General features: G+C 52.5%; 1 protein-coding gene, 1 long non-coding RNA gene and 1 other non-coding gene across 12 annotated transcripts; 1 reads left to right on the plus strand and 2 right to left on the minus strand.

Annotated features, from left to right (window-relative positions):
• Positions 1-1,404: 1,404 nt before the first annotated feature.
• Positions 1,405-14,728, minus strand: Slc16a5 (solute carrier family 16 member 5). Of its 7 annotated transcripts, none has more exons than XM_078041705.1 (5): positions 14,603-14,728; positions 12,251-12,498; positions 8,771-8,914; positions 4,637-5,446; positions 1,405-3,513 (listed from the first exon to the last, which is right to left on the minus strand). In XM_078041705.1, exons 2-5 carry the CDS (start codon positions 12,447-12,449, stop codon positions 3,266-3,268), a joined length of 1,401 nt encoding a protein of 466 aa, XP_077897831.1. In that variant the 5' UTR covers positions 12,450-12,498; positions 14,603-14,728; the 3' UTR covers positions 1,405-3,265. The 7 variants fall into 7 exon arrangements, with proteins under 7 accessions (XP_077897831.1, XP_005332601.1, XP_077897832.1 ...); XM_005332544.4 differs by lacking the exon at positions 14,603-14,728 and adding an exon at positions 13,912-14,023; XM_078041706.1 differs by lacking the exon at positions 14,603-14,728 and adding an exon at positions 13,912-13,967 and having other exon boundaries at positions 12,251-12,346.
• On the plus strand, positions 10,448-16,434 carry LOC144375970 (uncharacterized). Of its 4 annotated transcripts, none has more exons than XR_013435934.1 (4): positions 10,448-10,807; positions 11,269-11,361; positions 12,242-14,103; positions 14,541-16,171. It is a non-coding gene; the product is annotated as an uncharacterized LOC144375970 (long non-coding RNA). The 4 variants fall into 4 exon arrangements; XR_013435932.1 differs by having other exon boundaries at positions 10,449-10,807; positions 14,271-16,171; XR_013435933.1 differs by adding an exon at positions 16,241-16,434 and having other exon boundaries at positions 10,466-10,807; positions 12,242-15,903.
• A 3,650-nt stretch (positions 16,435-20,084) lies between these two features.
• LOC120884587 (U6 spliceosomal RNA) lies at positions 20,085-20,188 on the minus strand. Its single transcript, XR_005727017.1, has one exon. It is a non-coding gene; the product is annotated as a U6 spliceosomal RNA (small nuclear RNA).
• Positions 20,189-20,929: the final 741 nt, after the last annotated feature.

Here is a 20,929-nt window from a genome sequence, read left to right on the forward strand (position 1 = left end):
GGCAGCAATGACGAGCCCTGAAAAGCGCCTCGTTTTGCACAGAGGTACACTTCTGGATATTTTGGACGCTGGAGCCCATTGACCTGATTCCTGTCAGGGGTTTTCTGGAAAGTTTGATTGATGGGGGTCTCATGATCACAGATGATAGGGCTTGTGGTGGTAGAGGTTTCGTTTGTGAGCTTTCTGAGGACAAGGGACCATGTACCTTCAGCTCTGAGCCTGCATTAAAGCAGAGTGGCCTCCACACTCTGAGGTGTAAGATCCCTGTGATCGGCCTCTGCATGACACACAGCCTCAGGGCAGGGGTTTTGACCTCAGTCTGGGTGGTTGGGTTCCCTGGCTGCTCAGTGAGGGCTCCAGGCCTTTGGGCTTCTGTCGGGAGCCTATGCAGGCTCAGGGAAGTGCATCTCTGCTCAGGGTGGCCAGGGCTCTTCTCTGCCTCTCCCTGGACAATAGAGGCAAAGGCCTGGAGTTCAGGCCTGAAAGGGTGAGCCCCACCCGTCCTCCAGGAATTGTCCCAGACAGTTTCCATGTAATCAACTGAGTGGGTTCTGGAGCCATGTGGGTCACTCCAGTTTCCCTTTTTTTATGTTTGGTTGCTGTGTTTGATCCCCACTAAAACACTCAGGGGTCACTCCAGGAGAACTGGGCTAATTGGGCTGCGGGAAATAACCACACAAGAGACAGAAATACTTTTTTTTTTTTTTTTTTTTTTGAGGAGGCGGTGCTGTGCCTGCTTCTCTGACCTTAAGGGTCTACAGAGAGGGAATGTGCTGACCCCTTTTATTGAGGAGAAGCTATTCAAATGAGGCAAGGGGTCATGTTTCAAGGGACAGAGTCTAGCTTCAGGATGTCTGCTGTCAGCAGGTTTACTGACATCTAGGAAGGCCACACCCAAGGGCACAGTAAGAGAAGGGGGCATACAAAAGGCATTTCCATGGAACATTCTACCCTCAACAGGGCAAGGGGTAATATTACAAAGGAACAGGTGAGCATAGCTCCACCTATGGGGCTGTAGGAAGGCACGCCCATGCACGAGTCACAGTCACCCTAGAAGACCAAGGTTATCCAGCAGCTTGACCAGTGACCACCGCTGGCCACACCGCTCAGCAGGGGAGTCAGACCCAGTCACTTGCTAGTCAGCCTCCCACATTTGGTCTTATCCTCTTCCTAAGGCTTCAGGGACCCTCCTCGTGAAAGAATTCTTAGTCCTTGGTTTGGGGCTGATGACAGCAACCAGGTCTTATTCCTCTACCCAGTCTGTGGCACAAATAGTTTTTTTTTTTTTTTTTTTTTTTTGTGATGCTGGGGATTGAACCCAGGGCCTTATGCATGCAAGATGCAAGGCAAGCACTCTACCAGCTGAGCTATATTCCCAGCCCCACAATAGATGGTTAATTAATATTTTCTTATTTATTGGACCATTCCACTCCTCTTACTTTTTTGCTACTCTTGCGTGGAGACAGGAGAGGTCAGAATTCCCTATACTGAAGGTTCCTGGATATATTTTTTTCCTTATATGTTTTCAAGAAGTGGCCCATTTAGGAAATACACAGCATCTTAAAACCTGATGGACCTACCTACCAGCCACACTTCTCTTCTTTTTCACTCAGTTGAGATGGAAAAATGTATCCCTTCAGAACACAAGCTACAGCTATTGACCAAGCTCAGTTGGGTGGGAGGCAGAAAGGCAACAGGAATCTTAAGTATACTCACATAATCAGACTTTTCAGATTGGAAGAGATGTTGGCTCATCCAGAGATAAAACAGTTTGCCCAAAGTCACACAGTAAATTGTGGCTGAGTCAAACCTATATCCCAGCCCAGTGTCCCTTGCCATATCTCTGCACTACCTTCTCTGGCCATAAGAGGGCACTTGTGATGGGTCTTGGGACACCACAGCCCCAAGGATGGACATTCAAGCCAGATGGACAGGTGGAGGAGGAAGGCTGGCATCAGGTCATAAAAACAAAATAATTTTTCTTGATAAGGTTTTCTTGCTGGAGCCTGGTTGAGCCTGAATCAACAAACGTGGTCCTAAGCCCAAGCAGTCCCTGCCAAGCTGGGAGAAAGGAAAGGGGAGGGAGGAAACTACTCCAGACCTGTTCTCTGCCCTTATTAGTTCAGAGTTTATGACCCACTGCAGGGAACATTTTTGTGTATAATTCAAACAAACTCTGTTTTCCTATTCCCTGGGGTACCCTGCTGGGACAAGCCTAGGCTGATGATAGCCAGTCCTAGGTGATGACTTCAGAGAAGGGCAACAACAAAGTGGGGAAGCCCTGGCCTCCAGGCTGCAGGGCCAGGCCAGCAGGGAGTGGGGATGGACTGGCAGCTGGCCCAGGCTACTACTTGCCCCAGAAGTGACACTTCTAAGAACCAGGGAGAAAAAGGTTCTCTGGAGTCAGGGAAGGTTACATGAAGTCTTCTGTTGCAAACAGCCCTATTTCTCACAGTGGTGCACTCCTGGTGAGATTTCGCCTCCCTGGGTCAGCCAGATGTCCTGCTTTTCCCTGACCCAGCATCACTTTTCCCACCAAGGCTATAGGGTGGGCCAAAGGAGGAGGAAAGCCCTGGAGTAACCTACTGGGATGACAAGGCACCCCTCAGGCTTTCCCAATTCTGGGGCCCAAGCCAGGGATTCCCCTCCTCTCTGCATAGGTACCAGGATGGATACTCCACCCAGTTTTAATCTGTCTCCGTCCTACATCTAGGCCCACTCCTCAGCCCTGTCTTCCACTACTGCCTGTCCCAGGGCTCCAGTCAGCCAAGCCCAGCCAGTTGTGTGGGGGCAACCACATCCACAGTCTTGGCTGCCCTGAGGGTGAAGATGGACAGGAGGGTGAGCTCTTCAGAACTGTCTGGAAGCCATGGAAAGATAAGCAGAGCTGATGTTGGAAGTATAAAGGTTTGGCGTGAAGGTCCAGTGTGCTGGGTTGTAGGAACGTCATTCATGGCCCAAGGCCCACTGAGCTTAACTGGCCCCAATGCATGGAGCAGGGATCAGACCCACCTTCCGGGCCCAAGGAGGAAAGCCCATTCCTGGTTTCTGCAACTGGAAGGAACTTTGTGTCTTCAGAGACTGGCCTCCAAGTTTCCAGGTCCTGGCTGAGTCCCAACTTGCAGAGCCTGGACAACCTTCAATCCAGGCCTCCTGGGCTATCTTCTATACCAGCACCCTTCAAAGCAGCTGGAAGCCCTGTTCCTGGGTTGAGAAAAGGTTCACTGAAGGCTCAGATGCTGGTCACACATGTGACCCTTGAAGCTCAGACACTGGTCACATACATGACCTCAGAACACAGATGCTTCTTGGGATCGTCCTTATCTTCCAGGGTTGGATCCTTTACTGGGGTGGCCTCTGAAATGGTTCCTTTGGCCTTGGCTTCCCTGCCCCGCCACTCCTTCTTCTGCAGGGTATAGAAGCTGCCACCCATGAAGAGGGCAGCTGAGATGAGGAAGAAGCTTGACATGAAGAAAACATAGCTGAAGTTGTTGCTGGTGTCCAGGAGGAACCCTGGGGAGCAGAGAGCAAGTTAGGCCACTGTCTGGGGCTACCACAACCCACCTCCACACTGTAAATGTTCCTTAGTGATAGGAGGGATTTTATTTCTGACTCTGCTAGATAAGAAATTATTGCTGGCACCCACCAGGGACTCATTAGATTACCGAATGGAAGGAAGGGAGGAAGCAGTAGGCCTACCCTGGCCTGGTTAGGAGTCCTCAGACTGGAAGAGAGATTTTGGGCACGACTCCCTTACCCTTGATGTCAGGGAGCAAGGAGGCAAGGCTAGCAGAGTCTGAGACGTCTTCTGAGCCTCCTCCTAGTCCCATCCTTATCCCCTCCTGGAGAGCTTCCTCCTCTTACTTGCTTGGGGAACCCCCTTGGAAATCTGGACATCTAACACACACTGTCAGAGGACTGGACAAATCTTCCCCCGTTTACTATCAAAGTCACTCTCAGCTGCCCAGCAAGTTGTCCCCCGTGGGTCTTTCCTTCCAAATCATGTTTTTCTTCCCACATAAGCCACCACTGTGGTCATAACTGTCTCTTTGCTTTTACTCTTGACTCCTCCATCGGGAGGTAAGCCCCATGAGGATGGTTTTGGCCATGAGCACTCAGTGACTGGCCTGGGTGAATGAATGTCAGAGCAGGTGCTCTCTTCTGCATTTTTGCAGTCTTCATTGTGGCTCAGAGAAGGAAAGTGACTTGCTTGGGTCCCACAGGTAGGGAGTAGGGGAACCAGGATGCTAATAACAGTAGGTGTGGGCCCAGCCCTTATGCACTTGACTCTCTACTAAGTTCTTTACTGGGAGCCTCACAGCAAGCCCATGAGGCAGATCCTATTATCATTCCCACTTCTCTGAAAAGAAAACAGAGGGGAAGGTGGAGTCAGGTCTAAGTCTGGTGTGCAAATCCATATTTTCAACTCTTTGTACCCTGTGTGCTAGGTGGGAAACAGGCTATAGCACAGTTCCTGGGTGCCTGGGGTAACCAAGAATCCCAAATCCCTGCCCTTGGAAATGAGAGTGGACTAGGCCCACATCTGTCTGGACTGTTCCCCTTTGCCCCGACTCCATACCCTGCCCACCCAGGCCCCATCTGGGCACACCTGGCTGCTCTCCCTCCCAGGGCTTACCAGCCAGTGGCGGGGAGATGAGAGAAGCGATGCCACTTAGGATGGTGAAGAGGCCCAGGGCGCTGGGGAACCGATCCATGGGGACAATGTCCATGAGGACCTGGAAGATGAGGATGCCAATGCCACACATGGACACGCTGTACACCAGGCAGTAGCCCACCAGCACGCGGAAGTCGGCGGACACTGTGCACACCAGGTTGGTGAGCCCGTTGAGCAGCACTGCCAGGCTGAACAGGTACTTGCGGTAGCTGGCAAATCTCTTCCGGCCTACCACCAGCCCCGCTGTGGGCCGCAGGAAGATGTTGCAAAAACCGAAGATTGAAACAAGCAGGGCCGCCCTGTCCTCTTGTACCCCATGCCACCTGGCATATGGGACCAGGAAGACATGTGGCAGCAAGAAACCTAAGCTCATCCACGTCACGCCCAGGGTATACACGCAGTAGCCCGTGTTGTGCCACAGGATGTCAAAGGCCAGGTGGTGCCGGATGATCAAACCACACGTTGCCAGGCAGCCATGGGCAGTTGTCTTAAAAGGTGGAGCGGGAGTTGCTGTGGTCTCAGGGGCTGTGTTGGTGGCCACGGGCCTCATGATGGCTCCACAGACACAGCAATGGAGAAGGACCCCGCCGATGACAAGGAAGGTGCCCCTCCAGCCCAGGTCTTCCAGGAGGTAGTTGGCAAATGGTGGCCAGAGGGTGACACCCAGAGAGACACCCATGGAGGCCAGTGCATTGGCCAGCACCCGCCGGCGGACGAAATAAAAGCCCAGCATAGTGATGCTTGACTGGAAGCTGAAGCACATGCCCAGGCCTGCAGGGTGAGAGAGGCGACAACTCAGGGGTGTTCCGGGGCCTTCCACCTGCATCCAGAGTGGCCACGTCCCACATCTGCCTCCTCACTTTTAGCCCAGACTGACTTCCAAGTTCCCATGCACTGAAGATGGGGTCTGCCTGTCTCTCCACCTCCCTGTAAGCACCCCACCCCTCAGATCTGCCCTCCCTGGGCTTCCAGTGGCACCCCACTTAACACCTTCCAAACACTTCCCGTCACACTTGGAAAACATCCAAAGTATTTACTACGCCCTGGCAAGCTCTGTGCAGTTTGGCTCTGGCTCACCTCTGGGATGCCATCTCAGGCCACTCCCTGTCGCTCACCAGGATCAAGCCACATCAGCTTCTTTCTCTTCCTCTGGATACCAAGCTGCTCCTACCTTAGAGAATTTGCAGTTGCCATCTCCTCTGCCTGGAATGTTCTCTACTCAGACATTCCACTTGCATCTCAGCTCAAAAACTACTCCCCAAGGGGCCCTTCTGCCTCCTCACCTGCTCTATTCCTGTTTAGCTGTGCCGCTAGAGACAAAGTTCAAGATGACCGCATGACTACTGGCCCCTAATGGGCCCTTGGGCAGCTCCTAACAACTATGGGCTTCCTTGGTCATTCACTCATCTGCGCCCCCTAGGTGACCATTTGGGCCTCTTCTTCCTCTGTGTGTTCCAACACCTCTTCCTCAGCCTCACACTCAGTCGCTCATCTGGGATTATGACCCACCAATGCAGTTAGAGGCCAACACTCTACTTCTCCCTTTAGCTTGTCCACTCAGACACATGTCCAGCAATCCCCCTCTCTTCTGCAATAGCCTTTCCTCCCATCTTTACTAGATCATTCTCCTTTATTGTATTTCCCCTATTATTAAAAAACCAAACCCTTTTGATGCCACAACTCCTTTTGGGTTCTAGCCCATTTCTTTGGTCCCTTAACATAGAAATGCTGGAGAAGGAGTTGGGGATGTAGCTCAGTGGTAAAGTGTGTGCTTAGCATGTGCAAAACCCTAGGTTTGATTCCCAGTACCACACACACATAAAGGCGTTGTGTTCATTCAGTGTTGCATGCCTATAATCCCAGCTAATTAGGAGGCTGAGGCAGAAGGATCATAATATTGAGGTCAGCCTAAGCAAGACACCATCTGAAAACAAGAATTAAAAAGGTTAGGCCAGGGGGGCTGAAGATATAGCTCAGTTGAGCTTGCCTCATATGCGCAAGGCCCTGGGTTCAATCCCCAGCACCACACACACACACACACACAAAAAAAAAAAAAAAAAAAAAAGGTTGGGCAGGGTGCCATGGCACATGTCTGTAATCCCAGCAGCTCAGGAGGCTGAGACAGAGGATCACAGGTTCAAAACCAGTCTCAGCAAAAGTGAGGTGCTAAGCAACTCAGTGAGACCCTGTCTCTAATTAAAATACAAAATAGGGCTGGGGATGTGACTCAGTTGTGGAGTGCCCCTGAGTTCAATTCCCAGGACCAAAAAAAAAAAAGATGGATTGTAGCTCAGTGGTAGAGGGCTTGCCTAGCATGAGTGAGGCCCTCAATACTACACACACAAAAAACAAAAAGAAAAGAAAGAAAGAAAGAAAGAAAAGAAAAGAAAAAAAGAAATGCTGTAGAAAGTTTTTTGGTTTTTTGGTGGTGCTGTGGATGACCCCAGGGACTCACATGTGCTAGGTGTATATCTGTTATCTTTAATCCCCTCCTGTATGCTCTGTTTTTTTTTTTTTCCTGTTTTTGGCGATGCTGAGGTTCACGTACACTAGGCAAGCACTCTCCCACTAAGCTTCACCGCCACCGCCATCACTACCGGCCACTGGCTGTTTTCTTTTGGACCTGATTGATCAGACTTGACCCTCACCTCGGCCCCAGACTAGTTCTTATCAAGGTTTCCAAGGCCTCATTGCAGCAGGGCTCCTCTGGCTCTCATCTCATCTGACCCATCAGCAGCCTGGCACACTTCAGCACTCATTTTTTATTTTTTATTTATTTTTTGGTGCTGGGGATTGAGCCCAGGGCTACTTGACCACTGAGCCACATCCCTAGCCTTTTTTTTTTTTTTTAATTTTAAATTTTGAGACAGGGTCTCACTCCGTTGCGGTGGCTGGCCTTAAACTTGCAAACCTCCTGCCTCTGCCTGTCGAGTTGCGGGGATTCCTGGTATGCAGCACTGTGCCAGGAATTTTGTCACTCTGGAGAAACTCTCCTGACTCTTCTGCCTCCCAGGTCACTTCTTCCTGTCCAGACCTTTGAGCTGGGGATAGCCTGGGCTCAAGCCTTTTCAGCCACCAACTTCACTCCCTCTCTGACAGGAGGGTGATGTCTTAACTCAAGACTTTGCTCCCACCGTGTGGGGACTCCTGAACTGCCTGCCCCAGCTCAGGTCTCTCTCTGGAGCTCCAAACTGGACCTGTCCAAACCTGAGCGTCCCGTCCGCGTTTCCCTGGTATAGCTAATGACTGCTCCAGTCTTCCAGCGGCTCAGGGCAAAAATTCCTTGTGTCACCTTTTTGACTCTTGGAACCTGGGGTCACCTTTGGCTCTTCTCTCTGCCCGTCACAAGCATCCAGAGACTGACTTCTCCCCATCACTTCCATCTGCTTGGAATGCTCTTACTCAGAGAGCCTCAAACTAGATTCCCTCACGCCTGTTCAATCTCTGCTCTTTCTGTTTTGGTTTAGTGTCCCCCAGAGGCCATTGTTGAAGGTTCAGTCCCCAGCATGGTGCTATTGGGAGGTGGTAGAAACATAAGGGAGTGGGGCCTGGTGGGAAGTCTTTGGGTCATTGGAGGTATGACCTAAAAGGGGACAGTGGGACCCCAGCCCCTTCCTTTCTTTCTCTTGCTTCCTGACCATTAGGTGAGTGGTTTTGCTCTGCCATGCTGCCTCACCACATGCCCCAAAGTAACAGGGTCAACTTGATCATGACCCTGAAACTGTGAGCCAAAAGAAACAAGTTGATTATCTCAGGTATTTGTTATAGTAACAGAAAGCTGACTCAAATGTCACCTTCTTTTTGAGGCCCTCCCTGACTATGACTAGCAAACTCCCCCTGCCTGGTTGTATTTCCTGTACTGGCTGTGCTAGATATTTATCTCTTGTTTCACATTTGCCCGTGCCCACCCAGGGCCATGATGCCTTCACATTCTCCATCCTATCTTCTTATGCACCGTTAAGATTAGGAACATCTAAGCCTTCTTATATATCTGTCCATTGTCCATGTTCCAGTGGACTGAAAGCAGTTTCAGAGAATTAAGAGGCTTGTCCACCCTATCCACACCTGCCTGCCCCTTCAGAGAAGGCCAGTTACCTGTGATTATTCCTGCTGTAAGGTACAGCTGGCTGAGGGAACGGGAGAAGGAGCTGGCCACCATGCCCAGGCTGGCCAGCAGCCCACCCAGCATCATGGTCACTCTGCAGCCAAAGCGTCCCACCAGGATGCCGCACAGAGGTCCTGTGGGGAGGAGACAGTCAGTAGGCGGCAGCAGATGAGAAGGCCTGCAGTCCGGGGGAGAGGGTTTCAGTAGGAACTACTCAGGTGGTTCAAAGTGCACCCTCCTGGCATCTCCTACCCTGCTACAGCCTGGCAGTGTGGCCCAGGCAGATCTTGGTCCTGCCCTGTGCCTCAGTTTCTTCCCCAACAGAGGGAGGGGTTGGGCTGGATGATGCTGACCTCGATAAACATCCCCAGAGGGGCAGACCCAGGCCCTGCACTGTGCCCCTGAGACTAGTCCTGTCCAGATGGCCATATCCAGGGACGTCTAAACCATGGTGGGCACTTCCAGTCCCACTTCTATGCTGCCCCCAATCCTCTGGAAGTCTGGCCATCCTCCCTCGCCTTTCAATTATGTAGTTGGGTGGGGCCCTGGACCACCCAGTACCTCCTTGCTCTGGTCTTTGGAATGTTCTGGAGAAAATCAAGCTAGGTACCTTCTCCTCTCTCCCATAATCTCCAGCCACTATCAAAATCCACTGTTAGGGCTGGGGTGTAGATCAGGAGCAGAGTGTGCTTAGCATACACAATGCCCTTGGTTCAATCAAAAACAAAAAAATGCCCCAAACCCCCACCTAGGCTCTACTTAGCTCTATGTGGAGAGGGCCTGCCAGTCTATCCCAGTGGGTTTTTTTTTTTTTTTTTTTGGCAGTATTGGAGATTGAACCAGAGGGAGCTCTACCACATCCTTAGCCCTTTTTATTTTTAAAAATTTTGAAACAGGTTCTCATGAAGTTGCTGAGGCTGGCCTTGAAGTTGCAATCCTCCTGTCTCAGTCTCCCAAATTGCTAGGATTACAGGTGTAAATCACCACACTAGGGCCCCAGTGACTTTTTTTTTTTTTTTTTTAACCAGCCACACCCTGCCAGGTGGAAAGCAGCTAGTCCAGCCTGCCATCCTGGGGAAGGATTTAGTTGCCTACCGGTCCTCCCACCCACCTACACTTTCCCCAGGACCTGGCTCCTCTGCTAAGGCCCTATAAAAGCCCCTCTTGGGGGTCAGATGCCATTTGCCCCCATGACCTGGCTCTGCCAAGGCCCTATGAAAGCCAAACTGTTGTGGGGGCCAGATGCCATCTCCCTCAAAAAATGTTCCCCTCCGGTGCTGAATAAAGCATCACTGGTCCATGGGGTGTTCCTCCTTTTCTTTTCTTCTATTTTCTTTTCTTTCCTCTTTCTTTCTTTCTTTCTTTCTTTCTTTCTTTCTTTCTTTCTTTCTTTCTTTCTTTCTTTCTTTCTTTCTTTCCTTCTTTCCATCTTTCTTTCTTTCTTTCTTTCTTTCTTTCTTTCTTTCTTTCTTTCTTTCTTTCTTTCTTTCTTTTCTTTCTGTATTCTCTTTTGTGCGCTTTCACTGGGCACTTCGCAGGGGCCACATTCACACAGTGCCCTGCCCCCAGGCACACATAATGGAGCTTCTCCAAGTTACTCTCCCAGAGTACAGCCAGAGGGACAGAGAGAGCGTGTGTGTGCATGGAGTGGTGGTGAGGGGGCATGTGGTGGGAAACAGTGAGGCATAAGAGCAACGGTGAGCCAGCAGCCCGACCTCGAGGCAGTCAGGAGGAAGCTGTGGCCCGCCATGCACCCGCTGCGCAGGGAAAGGCAAGGCTGCCGGTGGGTGTGACTGCTGGTCCTTGCTTCCTTCCTGCCAAGGAGACTTTGGCCTGACAGGGAAAGGTGACTTTGGGAAAAGCCCTGAGTCACTGACTAGGGGGTGGGGCTGGGGTGGGGACCTGGAGGCAGGTGTGTCCCTGCAGGGGCCACTGCTGTTTCCCCACTCCCGCCTGCACTCCACCGCCGGGGAAAGCCTTGCACTTGGTACTTACTGCTTTCCTCACCTCTAAGACGTGTGGGGCAGGTGAGCGAAAGGATGATGATGCTTTCTTTCAAGTTTAAGGTTTCTACATAACTCGGACTGAGTATGGGCTAAAGATGTGTGTGTGTATGTGTGTGTGTGTGTGTGTGTGTGTGTGTATGAGAGAGAGAGAGAGAGAGACAGACAGAGAGAGAGGGACAGACAAACAGAAATCTCACACTGATGGAGATATTGGTGCTCTGGGCTGCAAGGCCTAAAGCTGGCTGGGGAGTGGCGGTCCTCACAGGATGCCTGATCCCCAGCCTCTGGCCCAGGCCCTTGTCTACCTGCATGAGAAAGAAAGATTCCCACTGCCCACCCCAAACTTGGATCATGCTGAGTCATGACTTGGGTCATGACAGGCCAAGCATGGCCTGTCCCCTTGCCCTGAGTCCAAGCTTGGGGCAGCAGATTCAGGGGTCATTTTGGAGGGTGCTGATTTCTCCTGGTCTCCTCACTCCCAGTGCCAGGAAAGGAAGGACCTGGAATAGCAAGCAGGCTGCTGGTGCCAGGTAGAGGGAGTGGCAGAGAGGGACACAGGAGCCAGGGCTGCTAAGGTAAGCAAACAGGCACCCAGGAGAGCTCTGTGGGTGGTCAGGTCTGTATCCTGTTGACCAGTCACCCTCCCACTGGGGTCGCCATCTGTGGAGTATCCCTGGAGAGCTCCCAGGAGTCCAGGGCAGGACTTGCACCCAGGGCTCCCGCGAGAACCCTGCTGGGCACTTCCTGCCCTGCCTCCATCACTGGGGTCAGGGTGAGGCGGGCACATTCCTGGAGCTGCCAACCCGGCTCGGCTCCGGGGCCTCTGAGCAAGGAGCAGGGAAAGTGGGGATGGCCTTCCCTCCAGGCTCCTGCCCTTGCAGCCTCCTCTCTGCAAGGAGCCCTGGGGAGAGGGGGGCCCTTGGCCTGCCCAGTCTTGTTCCTGGCATCGTCCTTAGGACCCTCTTCCCATCCTGAAGCCCTGAAGAAGGTCTATAAAATACTAATGATTCGCAGCTCCATATGTTTCCCCGGAGCCCATGTGGTCTTCCCTATCATCCCATGCAGCGGTAGGAAGGATGCGGGGTGTTACCTCCTTGTAGCAGAGGGAGAAAAGATGTTCCAAGAGATAGTCCAGCTGCAACATGGTGGAGCATGTCTGCTGGCCCCAGTCTGGTGCTGAGCGCCCCTGCGTACCTACAGTCTGGCTCAATCCTCCAAGGGCCACCAAGAGGACTCTCTAGGCTCTTGGCTGGCTTTGTACCTCAGTTGCCTCCCCATTCTCCCTATCCCCAGTCCAGTCTCCTGGGGACACTACTCAGTCCCACGGAATTCCAGTCAGCGGGGGCCAGCCTGCTGAAATTAGATGAAATTTTAAGAAGGTACCCAGGAGAGAAAGCTTCTGTGACTTCCTCCCCATCCCAGGCCCCTTTTGTCTCCACCTCACCCCATCCCCAGGCTGCTCACCCCCAGCATGGAGCATAGCCATCATGATGGAGGGGAACCAGGAGGTCTCACTGTTGCTGGCCTGGAAGTCTCGCTGCAGGTCGGTGAAGAACACGCCTATGCAGGTAGGGAAGGCCAAGGTGAGAGCCTGGGTCACCAGGGAGGCCAGCAGTACCACCCAGGCCCAGCTGCCGTCCGCGTGCTCCAGAGCCTGGGGCATCCTCTTCTACCAGTACGGCCACAGTCCTGTTCCGCCTAGTGACCACTGCCTGGAGAGGGGACAGATGGAGCCTGGTGGTGGGCAGGCTGCCAGCCCTCCCTCAACCCACTGCCGTCTTCCCTGGGTGGCTGAATCTGTCTCTTCCTCATGCTGCAGCACCAGGTATCACAGAGGGGCACCACCCCCTGGGAGGTGGCTAGAGGCCATACCTTGGCCTCGGCATCTCCTTTCACCCACTTCCCAGAGACAGCCTGGCAGGAGGAGGCAGGAAGTGCTGCAGGGGTGGGGCAGGCAGTGACCAATGGCACCAGGCTGCTAGGTGGAATTCTTTCCAGTAGTTATGTCACCTGGCGGTCAGCAGGTAGAACCTCCTGAGACCACTCAATAAATACTTGTGAGCAGGATTGAGCAGGATGCAGGTGGTGCCTTGGTAATCCCAGTGACTTGGGAGGTTGAGGCAGGAGGATCACAATGCTAGGCCAATATGGGCAACTTAGGGAGACCCCATCTCAAAACAAAAAAATATATTTATATATTTTTTGTACCAGGGTTACTTAACCACTGACCCACATCCCCAGCCCTTTTCATTTTTATTTTATTTTTTTAATTTTAAGACAGGGCCTCACTGAGACTGGCCTCAAATGTGTGATCCTCCTGCCTTGGCCTCCCAAATTGCTGAGATTATAAGTATCACCACCATGTCCAGCCAAAATTTTAAATGTGGCCTAATGGTACAGCACCTCTGGGTTCAATCCCCAGAAACAGAAAAAAGACAAAAAAGCACTGATAAAGTGCACTTCTAGGGCCAGTGAAATCCTAAGGTCCCCATAGGTGCACACAGATACATTTTCAAGCATTCTTGACCAGGCTTCCTAAATATTGACATAGATTTTCACAGTGCCACACGAATTGCCTAATTTCATTGTCAACACTGCTGGGAAGGCCAGGGTGAATGGGCAGGCACTGAGTGTATGCATGGAGTACACAGTTTGGCTTGACAAGGGCATGTGACCCGGTGCTGACCTGCAGCTTTTAAAGATAAGGCAGGAGGTTCACTCCAAGGCTACAAAGAGCTCAAGGCCAAGAGTCAAGTTCCATGATCTGTTCAGTAATGATCTGCCACCTGCAAAGGCTCCTCTGTCACCCCTACCACCCCTACACACAGAGCCACACAGGCATGGATACACACAGTCACACACAGACACACACAGGTACACAAACTCATATGAAGACACACACTCACATAGACACACAAAGAGAATTCCAGAAACACAGACACATACGTCACTGACATGTAGACACACACGGTCACACACGGTATGCAGCCATATGTACTCATCCAGAGGCACACTAGTAGGTACACAAACACATTGGCAGTCACACACAGTTACACACAGAGATAAACACACACGTGTGCACACACTCTCACATCTTTGCTCTGAAAGAGCGAAGCCGGGCATACCTCGTTCAGCACCACTGCCCAGCTCACTGCTCCCCATCAGAGAGCCTCTGCAGTTCCAAGGCCAAGCTCAGAGAGCTTTTCCCTCTGCTCCAGTCCTGACTCACTTCCTGCTCCCTGCCTCGGCCTCCGGACCTCACCTACGCTCAGGCCTCTGGGCTGCAACAGGTAGTGAGGGAGCAGCCCCTGCCTCAGGTAGGACCTCAACCTGCTGGTCCTACGCCCTCCTCCCTTTGGCCCCAGGCCTTAGGAGGATCCTGGAAACTCCAGAAACTTCCAGGGAAGTTCTTCTGCCTAGCCCGGCACACTATACCATTTCCCCAAGCCCCAGAGAGATATTTTTCTTTTCTTTTCTTTTTGAGGTGGTGTCTTAAACTCCTCAAGTCATCCACCCACTCAGCACCTCCAGGTTTAAATTTAAAAATAAATGTATATTTATTTTTAAAAATATTGTTTTAGTTGTAGTTGGGCACAATACCTTTATTTTATTTATTAAGTTTTATGTGGTGAGCATCAAACCCAGTACCTCACATGGGCAGGCGAGTGCTCTACCGCTGAGCCCCAGCCCCAGCCCTGGCCCCTGGGTTTTAAAACAGCATCAAAGCTGCTCACACCAAGCTGTCTTCTTCAAGGGTCCAAACCTCTTCCCTCTCAGAGGGCCCCAGAACACCTGCCCAGGTAGGAAGCACCTTACCACAGTCTCAGGATGTGAGCGTGTGTGAGCCTGTGGGCGGGGCAGGCGTCTCCTGCTCCCCTGGGCCTGCACGGCGGCGCACTCAGCTCTAGAGACATCCCGGCCCGTGATCCTCTGGTGGTCCAGGTCGGCAGCGGACCAGGTGCCTCACGTGGGGCTCCTCCAGGAAACTGGTTCTTACCTCTTCCAAGAGCTCTGTTCCGCCAGCAAATGGTAAGGCCCCAGGTGCTGCTGGATTCCCTGGTGCACCCCAGGGCCACGGTCCACAGCCTCTCCTCAGGTAGGACCTCGACCTGCCTCCCCTACCGCCTACCTACCGCCCCTCTGCCCTGCCTTCACACCCAGCACCCACCAGCCTCGGGCTCCGCCTGCCCCTCCCAGCTTTCTCTCCTTACCCACCTGCTCTGGTCCTTCTTGTTCTTTCTTGTCTTGTTCCCTTGGGGGAGAAGGCTTATGAAACTGTCACTTTCCTAAGCAGCCTTTTTGGGGACTTTGCCCGTGCCGCTGGGATCTTTTCTCTGTTACCTTCCCCCATACCTGTCTGTGGGTGGGGCTGGCTCCTTCCTGGTGTCTCCCCTCCCTAGGTCTCTGGAGGCCCGATCCTGGGGTGCAGCCTACGCAGCTAGGACACCAGAGTCAGGGGACCCTTTGCACTTGACTCAGTTTGTACCCACAGGGAGCTGTGTCCCAGCTCTGAGGCCCCAGTCTCCCTCTGGGACCCCCTGCACACTCCACCTTCCACGAGGGGACTGTCCCTTCCCGCATTGCCAGAATTCCCCGGTCACAAGCATTTACCCTCCAGTTGGCCCTCCAGTCCCCTCCCTCCAGGGGATGGTTCCTCCTTGGCTGCCAGAGAGAATCTGGTTGTCCTTCAGGATTCAGCCCTTGCAGCACCCCTAGGAGCCTTCCCTGAGCCCACCGCAGGTCGGCCAGGTCCCTTCCTGTTTGCTATTCTGAATAGTGGCCTTCACGTCACACTGGGGGGAGTCATCCCTTGTTCCTTTCACTAACATCCCTCCTACCCTCTTCTCACTGGGAGCAGGGCCTGCTGCTGAGCACAGGAGATCATGTCCACATGACCCACTGTGCTTCTGGGGGCAGACAAGCCCAGGACCAGGGGTGACCTGGCTTCCTGGAGGTGCATTCCAGAAGACTTAAGCGGGACAGAGAAGAGCGGAGCCTGGGGGCTGCTCTCGCCTCTGCCCTGGCAGGAAAGTGGTCTTTCCTTCGCACTGGGAACCACGAGTCATGGGCATTGATGGGGCAGGATGGAACAAGGAGGGAGACAGAGCCAACACAAGGTCCGTGCTTGGCTTCCAGACGGCCATCTTCAGTGACAGGCGCCATTTTAAGGAAAAAGTTTGGCTTCCCTGCCCAAGGGCCTTGCTGAGAAAGGCTCACCACTCCCTCATCACAACCCCACCCTTAGCCACCCACATTAGGACCCGCCTGGCCCTGACTCCTGAGCCTGCCCCATAGAAGTCCCAGAACCCAAGTCTGTCCTGCCTCTCTCTCCCATCGAGAGACGGCCTTAGTTTGTCAGCTCTGACAAATAAACTCTCTAGTGTATCTCTGCCTGGTCTTTCTCCGTTTTTCGTTTCTCACTCGCTGGTCTCTCGGTCCTCGCTTTCCCTTCAGCCAAGGCGCTTTGGTCTCACTTCCTGGGAGTCGGCGTGAAATGGGCCACAGGAGCTGCCGGCCTCAGCTCTCAGGGACACCCCACCCAGTGAGACCAGCTCCATAGACAAGTACCTTGAAGCTGGGTTTGTGGGCAAGACAAAAACTCAGAGGTTTCTGGTCCCTCATGTCACGTCACAGTCTAGTCTGTGTCTTCATCAGATGGCGGAGCCCTAAAGACATAGATGAGCAGGGTCAACAGAGAACCTGATCTCCAAGGCCTTCATAATCCTTTCCCTGCCTCCTTGAAGCTTGGAAGCTTCGTCACAAGGGTGAGCTGATGCTCTCAGACAGGGCCTTGGGGCCACCTATTGTCCAGAGGGGAGGGCAGCCTCTTTCCAGCCACGGTGGACAGCCCCAAGGGCAGGCAATGTGGAACCACCCTCCTAGGAAGTACAAAAGGCTGGGCGGCCTGGCAGCCCCGGGACCCTCCCCTCCCGAGATCTCATATTGAGCAGGCTCTGGTGCCTGGACCAGGACATAGTGGGGAACAGAAGGGTTCCCACCCAGCAGGAGAGCTTGGGACTGTCAACTCCCTGAGCCTGGTCTGGGAATGGAAGGGACAGAAGGGGTCAGAGATTGGGGAGCTGGGCAAGTCACCTCTCTCCTTCTCCTGCCCCCAAAGCATACCTCCTGCTGTTCCCTGGCAATGGGAACTCCAGGACGTCCTCTGACTCTGATCCCAGCCTCGCTGTCCCACCGGGGATCTCCTTCCTTCCTTCCTTCCTGCCTTCCTTCCTGTGCTGGGGATGGAACCTAAGACTTCATGCATGCTAGGCAAACTGCCACTGAACTACACCCCAGCCTAGGGATCTGGTTCCTGCCCTCTCTAGAGTAGATCTTCTCTGGGCCGGGGCTCTGGGATACCCTGGGAAAAGCCTGCCTTGAACCCAAGGTCTTGGCGGTCAGGGATGGTTCCGAAGAGCACCCTCCTCAGGTGAGAGAGTTTCTGGTCACCCCAGGTCTGAGGCTGTGCAGAACCTGAAGAAGAGGAAGACCAAGTCATAGAGCCAGGAACCCTAGAGGCACTCACCCGTCAGCAGGCCTAGACTGGGATGTTTGCATGTCATTCGCATGTGGTTTGCACAACCCAGAAGCACAGTTTCTGGTTTCCCCACTCTAGGCTTTAGGGCGCCAGGAGTTCCCACTGAGAAGTCTTCTTCTCCTTCTCCTCTTCCTCTTTCTCCTCCTTCTCCTCCTCCTCTTTCTTCTTTTGTTTTGTACTGAGGATTGAACCCAGGGGTTGGTGAGTGCTCTGCCACGAAGCTACATCCCCAGCACTTTTTATTTTTTATTTTGAGACAGGATCTTACTAGCTGCCAAGACTGGCCTTGATCTTGTGATCCTCCTGCCTTAGCCTCCTGAGTCTCTGAGATTCCAGATGTGCACCTTCTCCTGCCCCTGCCTGGCTTGAGAAAGACCTTCAAGAAACTACATGGCTGGGTAGAGCACTTGCCTACTGGGCGTAAGGCCCTAGTACGTACCAACACCACACACACACACACACACACACACACACACACACACCAGACTTCACTTCTCAGCATCTTGGGTTACACACTAATCAGTTCCTAGATGAAGACTGTTCATAAAGTGTGATCCTGAATGAAACTGAAAGGGGAAACTAGCTACCTCCCTTATCTCCTGCCTTTAGGTGCAGAGCAATGGAGCATGCTCATAACATCTGCGGAACTCCACCTGTCAGGCGGCAGTGACCTAGCCCATGCGTCCCCCCTGCTGGTAGGCATGGGGCAGCCCTCCATTTTGTCCTAGCTCTGCTGCCACGAGGAGCACTGGAGTAATAAAGCCTCCACCACCTCTCAGTTGAGTCCTCCATATTCTTTGGGATCCGTAAACAGTCCGCTGGGGCATTTGCAATCTTGGGGCAGAACACAGCTGGGGTGGGGTGCGGTGGGGACAGAGGCCAAGGTGGAGGATTCCCTTCTTGCTGACTTCAGCTGCCCAGGAGTCCTTCCAATGAAAACCTAGAGCTTGGCGGCCCGTACCCCCTGGCATGCAGGCAGACAGCAGTGGGGAGCAGGGCAGGCTTGTCAGGACACTGTCACTTCCACTTGGGCCCCTCTGAACTCCAGGACCTCCTGGAGCTTCTCTCCCACCCAGCCAACCCTTGACGTGCATTATTTAAAATGTATCCGATCACTGCAAAGTTAAAATAATCAAGACAGCGTGGTGCTGGGGGTAACGTGACTGGAACTTCTGCCCTAGTGACAGTAGGTTTACCTCTAGGAGACGGGGGACAGCCCGGAGGGAGACTAGTCTGCTCCCTGAAAAGGGACAACCCTTTCCCTGATGGCTGGGGTGGACAGGGTCTGGCTGATGCTACCTCCGTCCTGCTTCCGCCAGGTGGCTCTGGAGGGGTCCTTATCACTCCTGTGGGCAGCATCCATTTGTTTTGTGGGGTGTTATCTATTAGACCTGTGCTCCTGGAGGGGGATTCCACTCCCATGCAGTGACCGATCCCGCTTCGGGGGGCCAGTCTTGTGGAGGGCTGTGGGCCTGCGAGGCTGCGCTGTTCCCGGAATGTACAGGGCAGTGAGTGGACACCTCTGGGTGCCCCTCAAGGGGTCTGGAACAGGACGTTGTAGAAACTGGAAGTGGAGTGTCCCCGCAAGTGTTGAAAATACCTTGGTGACTCTTTCCTTGCTGTCTCCAGCCTCGAAACGGGAGGAGAGACGTGGGTAAATTTAGGGCCAACCAACCTTGTTTTACCAGTTTTTAGATGAACGTTCCTTAAGTGATTAATGTGTGCAGAGCTGAGCAGGAGCCTGATCCACAGGTTAGGTAATAAAGGAGACAGGCGCAAAAAGAAGACAAGGTGCCAAGCTTTATCCTGGCTTTAGTCACCGGTGGGACATCGGCAGGCCCGAGTGAAGAGCGGGTGCTTCTCAGTAAAGGCAGCCTCTCTAAGGCTCTGTTATAATCGGGGGTTTGGGCTCAGTTTTTTTTTTTGTGATGCTGAGGATTGAACCCAGGGATGCTCTACCACAGAGCCCACATCCCCAGCCTTTTTTATTTTGAGACAACCTCTCCCTAACTTGCCAAGACTGGCCTCCTCTTTGTGATTCTCCTGCCTGAGCTTCCTGGGTTGCTGGGATTGCAGGGCTGTGTGTGGATTCTTGGATACCACACCAAAAGTACAAAAGAAAAAGGGAAAACACATCAACCAGACTCCTTCAAAATCATCACGCTTGACCAGGTGCAGTGGTTCACGCCTGTCATCCAGCGTCTCAGGAAGCTGAGGCAGGAGAATGGCAAGTTCAAGGACAGCCTCAACAGCTGAGTGAGGCCCTAAGAAACTTAGGGAGACTGTGTTTCAAAATAAAAAAAAAATAAATAAAAAGATCTGGGGATGTAGGTCTGTGGCAAAGTATACCTGGGTTTAATCACCCATACAAAAAAAAAAAAAATCAGGCTTTCGGTCTTCAAAAGATATCATCCTGAAGGTAATGGCTACCTCACAGAATGGGGGCAAATATCTGCAAATCACATTTCTGATAAGAAACTCGTATCAAGAATATAATAGAGAACTCTAACAACTCAGTAAAAAAAAAAAATAGCCCCATTTAAAGATGGTCCAAGGACTCAAATAGACATTTCTCCCAAGAAGCTTCAGAAATGCTTCAGGTGCACGTGACAATGCTCAACCTTGTGAGGCAACAAGGAAATGCAAATGAAAGCCACAAAAAGCTGGCACTTCACACCAGTGGGATGGCGCAGCGCTGGGCAGTCGCGCAGGAGATGCTGTGCTTGTACCCGGCTTGAAGGAACATTTTATTTTTATTTTTTAAATATGGAATGCCTCTTGAATTTGTGCGTTGTCCTTGTGCAAGGACCACGATGATCTTCTCTGGATCCTTCCAGTTTGTTCTATGTGCTGCCAGAGCAGCTTATTAGACAGAGGTCACTGTGTTCTTAGGATTCATCTTCTAGCTGACAATCTAAGGGGTGGTGTTGGTTGTTGGCACCCTCGTCCTCATCTTCCTCTTCCTCCCCCTCCTCCTCCTCCTCCTGGGGATCAAACTCAGGGCTTCAAACATGCTAGCCTATATTCTACCACTGAGCTACATCCTCAGTCCTTTGTAAAATTTTTATTTTGAGACAGGGTCTCAGTAAGTTACTGAGGCTGGCCTCAAACTTGTGATCCTTCTGCTTCAGCCTCCCAAGCTGCTGAATTACAGGTGTACGTCACTGTGCCTGACTCACTCTGATCTTTAATTGCCAAAGAAGAGTTGCTTTTTTATATGAGGGCTATTCAGCTTAGTTCTAAATCCCCTGGAGGAGGGTGGACCCCGTAAGATTTGCCTCATCATCCTAAAGAGATGGTCCCTGGTTCCTGTATGGGGAACAGTGGGTCACACAGTGGCACCACGGCACCACCCCTGTGCCAGCCTTGCCCAGTCCTGTGAGAACACCTTCAGAACAGGCTGGATCCAGCCTCCTCCCTCCTGTCCCTGGCTGTTCTGGCACACTCAGGGACTTACCCTAAAGACTCCTTCCCCTCCATGAAAAACATCAGACAGGGGGCCCAGGGGTGGCTCAGTGGTAAAACACTGGCCAGGCATGTGCGAGGCACTGGGTTCCATTCTCAGCACCACATGAAAATAAATAAATAAAGTCCATAATCTGATT

The sequence above is a fragment of the Ictidomys tridecemlineatus genome, chromosome 3, assembly GCF_052094955.1.
Source record: "Ictidomys tridecemlineatus isolate mIctTri1 chromosome 3, mIctTri1.hap1, whole genome shotgun sequence".
In the NCBI taxonomy this organism is placed as follows: domain Eukaryota; kingdom Metazoa; phylum Chordata; class Mammalia; order Rodentia; family Sciuridae; genus Ictidomys; species Ictidomys tridecemlineatus.

Coding starts and splice junctions, on each gene's coding strand:
- Slc16a5 (XM_078041705.1), bottom strand. CDS start 12,449: ATGCCCCAGGCTCTGGAGCACGCGGACGGCAGCTGGGCCTGGGTGGTA. Junction 8,915..12,250: donor GGCTATGCTCCATGCTGGGG/GTGAGCAGCCTG, acceptor TCCTCCCCACAG/GACCTCTGTGCGGCATCCTG. Junction 5,447..8,770: donor TACAGCAGGAATAATCACAG/GTAACTGGCCTT, acceptor CTCACCCTGCAG/GCCTGGGCATGTGCTTCAGC.